The 3,189-nt window shown below is 61.1% G+C and overlaps 2 protein-coding genes across 5 annotated transcripts in view; both read right to left on the reverse strand.

The window, feature by feature from the left end:
• The window catches only part of LZTR1 (leucine zipper like post translational regulator 1), a 13,488-nt gene extending 12,146 nt beyond the window's left edge, over positions 1–1,342 (reverse strand). Inside the window, exons 1-2 of one of the 2 annotated variants that reach the window (XM_007451000.1) lie at positions 1,040–1,256; positions 552–614 (exon numbers count right to left, since the gene is read on the reverse strand). In XM_007451000.1, coding sequence (XP_007451062.1) covers positions 552–614; positions 1,040–1,239 — 263 coding nt within the window. In that variant the 5' untranslated portion in view covers positions 1,240–1,256. Of the gene's footprint in view, positions 1–551; positions 615–1,039 lie in introns of both variants that reach the window. The other variant, XM_007450999.1, reaches the window with a different exon arrangement.
• Positions 1,343–2,173: 831 nt separating this feature from the next.
• The window catches only part of AIFM3 (AIF family member 3), a 13,391-nt gene continuing 12,375 nt past the window's right edge, over positions 2,174–3,189 (reverse strand). The window contains exons 20-21 of one of the 3 annotated variants that reach the window (XM_007451001.1): positions 2,754–2,774; positions 2,174–2,545 (exon numbers count right to left, since the gene is read on the reverse strand). In XM_007451001.1, the coding sequence (XP_007451063.1) occupies positions 2,506–2,545; positions 2,754–2,774 (61 nt within the window). In that variant the 3' untranslated portion in view covers positions 2,174–2,505. The remainder of the gene's footprint in view (positions 2,546–2,753; positions 2,775–3,189) is intronic. The other 2 variants (XM_007451002.1, XM_007451003.1) reach the window with 2 other exon arrangements.

Genomic DNA, 3,189 nt, shown 5'->3' on the forward strand with positions numbered 1-3,189 from the left:
TCGCTAAGACAGCTCATTCCCTCTGGGGTGGTCCAGCTCCTGGGAAAAACACGCCAGGAGAAGGATGCGGCTGCACAAACCAAGGGTTCACCTCGGCCATTATTTCACCAAAGGAAACCAGCCACAACCTAACTGGGAACTGTTCGTGGGATGGAGATGTGCTGTCAGGAAAAGCTGTTTGCTGGGAATGTACAGCAAAATGTGGGGAAACCCTTACAAAAGTGAAAAATGGGGGAAGGAAATAAATCTTTATCCTCCAAACCTTCTCAACTGCCATGTGAGCATGTGGATGAGGCCCAGAGGGAGGCGCAGGGAAGGAGAAGTGCCTGCCAAAGGTGGCAGCCATGGCAAATGTGTTTCTTTCAAGGCTGTGTCCACTCACTCAGAACAAGAGGGACATTTCCGTGTCCTGAGTGTGCTGCAGTGCTGAGGGAGCCTCACTGATTTGGAAGCTGAGGCTGAGTGCTTAGCTAATATCTGGAGAGATGGCAGTAGAGCTGCAGAGACCCAGTCCCCACCACTGTGCTTCACCCTCCTCAATCCAGACTCACCCGTTGTCTCCACCAAATACATAGATGGCATCTTTATAGGCCACCACTGTGTGCTTGCTGCGCCTGGAAAGAGAGGGGTGGGTGGCGGTCAGGCCAGGACCCTCCTGGGGGCACCCAAGGAATGAGACTTGGCACTGAGGCTGCCACAGAAGTCGGGTAACACCTCTCAACTGCCAAGATCGATGGAGACTCCTGAATTCCACCAGTACCCCCAAAGAACTCTGCATGTGGAGACCCCTGACACTCCCACCCCCCTACCGAGCACCTGGGGCCCCAGCTCGAGACCCACAAACACAACTTAACTCTAGTACCCTGCCCGGGGCCACCCCGCTCCGGGACTCCCTCGGAAGCCCCTCCCTTGCCGTGGACAACCCCCCCTCGCCATTACCGGGTCCCGCTCCGGGACACGGCGGCCCGGCCTCGCCCCAGCGCCCCGCCTGGGACCTCCTCAGACACCCCCTCCCCAGGACCCCCACGCCCCGCCGTACCGGGCCCCCACGAACTCGTCGCAAGGCGGGAGGCGCCGCCAACGATGCACTGTCTCAAAGGGCCCGAAGTTGAGCGTCAGGTACTCGACACTGTCCGAGCAGCTGTGGTCAAAGTCCACGCTCGGGGCCACCTTGGACCGCGCGCCACCGGCCAGGGCCCCGGCCCCGATCGGGCCGCCCGAGCCACCCGGCCCCGCCATGCCGGGTCCACGCCCGATGGGCCACCGGGTCCGCGGGACGTGCGGCCACCGCCCCGGGCCGCCCCCGAGGGACTACATTTCCCGGCGAGCCCTACACCGACGGCGCCACACTTCCGGACGGTGGCACACTCCGGGGCGCCCTCTCTTCTGGGCGAGCTTTGGAGTCCTAGTGACTCTGAGGACCCGACTGTGCAGCGAGCTCCTAGTCTTTCGAGAAGCATTCCCCGCGAAGTGCAGGCGCGCTGTACCCGCTCCAGCGCGCGCGGGTAGCCGGCCGCAGCCCCTCCCGGCCCGCACTTCCCCGACGCGGCTCCCGGCATGCCCTGTGCGCGTGGGTCGGCCTCGATCGTCCGCCGCGCCCGGGATCCCGGACGGAGGGTTCCGGCCTCGCATTGGCCTCTGCGAGCCGCCCCACCATCCCCTTACTGCTGTGTCCCCGACCCGGTCCCCGCGTCTCCCCTCGGCGTTCCTTTTGGCTGTGAGGCAGCGTGGCGCAGAGGCTCTGGATTCTCAGTCCTACTCTAGCAGAGCCTCAGCTACTTCACCTGCGAAATGGGCATTCAGGAAGCTCAGGCTGCCATGAGAAGCGTGGGTCTGTCTTGGGACCTGCTCCTCAGTACTGATTGGGCCAACGCCGCCAAACTGCCAAACCCGAGCTGCCTCTGACCTCTGAAGAAGCACTTCCTACCTCAAAACCTTTGCATGTGCTGTCCCCTCTAACTGGAGTGCCCTTCCTTCAAAATCCAGATCCAAGACATTGGTCTGAGGAGCCTTCCCTAACCCCGGGGGCAGCAAAGGGGTTGCTCTCTCCTCTGGGCACTCACAGACCAAACTTCCTTGGTGTGACACTGAGCGTTCTGTGGTCTGTGGTCGTGCCTGTCTCATCATCTTTCTCCCTCATGAGAGTTTGCCCAATTACAGTGGAAGTCACACAGATCTGCAAATGTGTGAGTTTTAATTTTAAGATAATGTCTAATATGTTGCAGGGTCCTACAGGGGACCAGTCCCAATAGAGGAAGAAGAGGCAGGGTCTGTCCCGCCTCCACTGCCAGCCATCAGTGGCACTGGACGTCTTGGGGGCTGAGCATCTCCTGGAGGCCGCTGAGGCCTCTCAGGAGGTGAGCCAGGCAGCTGAAGGCAAGCACTGAGAGGGCTCAGGTTCTTCCCTGGGGGCTCCTGGGGAACTGGAGGTTGGCACCTGCCCCCCAGGCTTGGCCTCTGTCCCTGAAGCCTCAACATGCTTGCCCGAGTCCGCTGCGTGCAAGCTCAGGATCCTTTCCCTGTGAGCCAGGACATGTCGCCAGTCCTGCAGGAATGAGGGAGGAGGAGTGAGGGTAGAAGGGAGCAGATTCCCCTCTGGACACCAAGAGCAGCTAGCCCTTGAAGACAGCAGGGAGCTGTGCGAGACCCTGGTGCCCAGCAGGGATGTGCACTTGGGCAGAGAGGGGAGACCACCAGGCGTAGGCTCTGGGCTGAGGTGGGAAAGGCTCGGAAGAAGGAGAGAACACACGTACTTGCTGTGCAGCACAAACAGCCTTTGCGAAGGCAAGAGGGAGAGACAGAGAAGGCCGGGGAGAGAGTGTGTCATTCCTGTCCCCCCCTTGGTTCTCTGTTTTCAGTCTGAGCCCCCCCGCCCCCATCCTGTGGCCTCCAGGCTTTCCTCAGCCCTTGGTGGTGGTGGTGGGGGTTCTGCAGGCCACTGAGTCCACAGGGTGACTCCCAGTGGCACCATGCCAGGATGAGGGTAATGTCTGGTGTCTGGTGTTCTTCAGACCCCGAACAACACCCCACAACTCTGTCAGGACGTCCCCAGGGGCAACACTAGCTGCATTTCCCCATGGTTGTGTTCAACCCTGTGCAGTGGGGTGTCCTGGGCTCAGTGACTGCCCAAGCAGTGGGTCTTAACCCTTCCCTGCAGCACTGATCCTGCCCTGGACACGGCCTCTTTCC

Source organism: Lipotes vexillifer, unplaced genomic scaffold (genome assembly GCF_000442215.2).
Source record: "Lipotes vexillifer unplaced genomic scaffold, Lipotes_vexillifer_v1.1 scaffold1783, whole genome shotgun sequence".
NCBI classification, from domain to species: domain Eukaryota; kingdom Metazoa; phylum Chordata; class Mammalia; order Artiodactyla; family Lipotidae; genus Lipotes; species Lipotes vexillifer.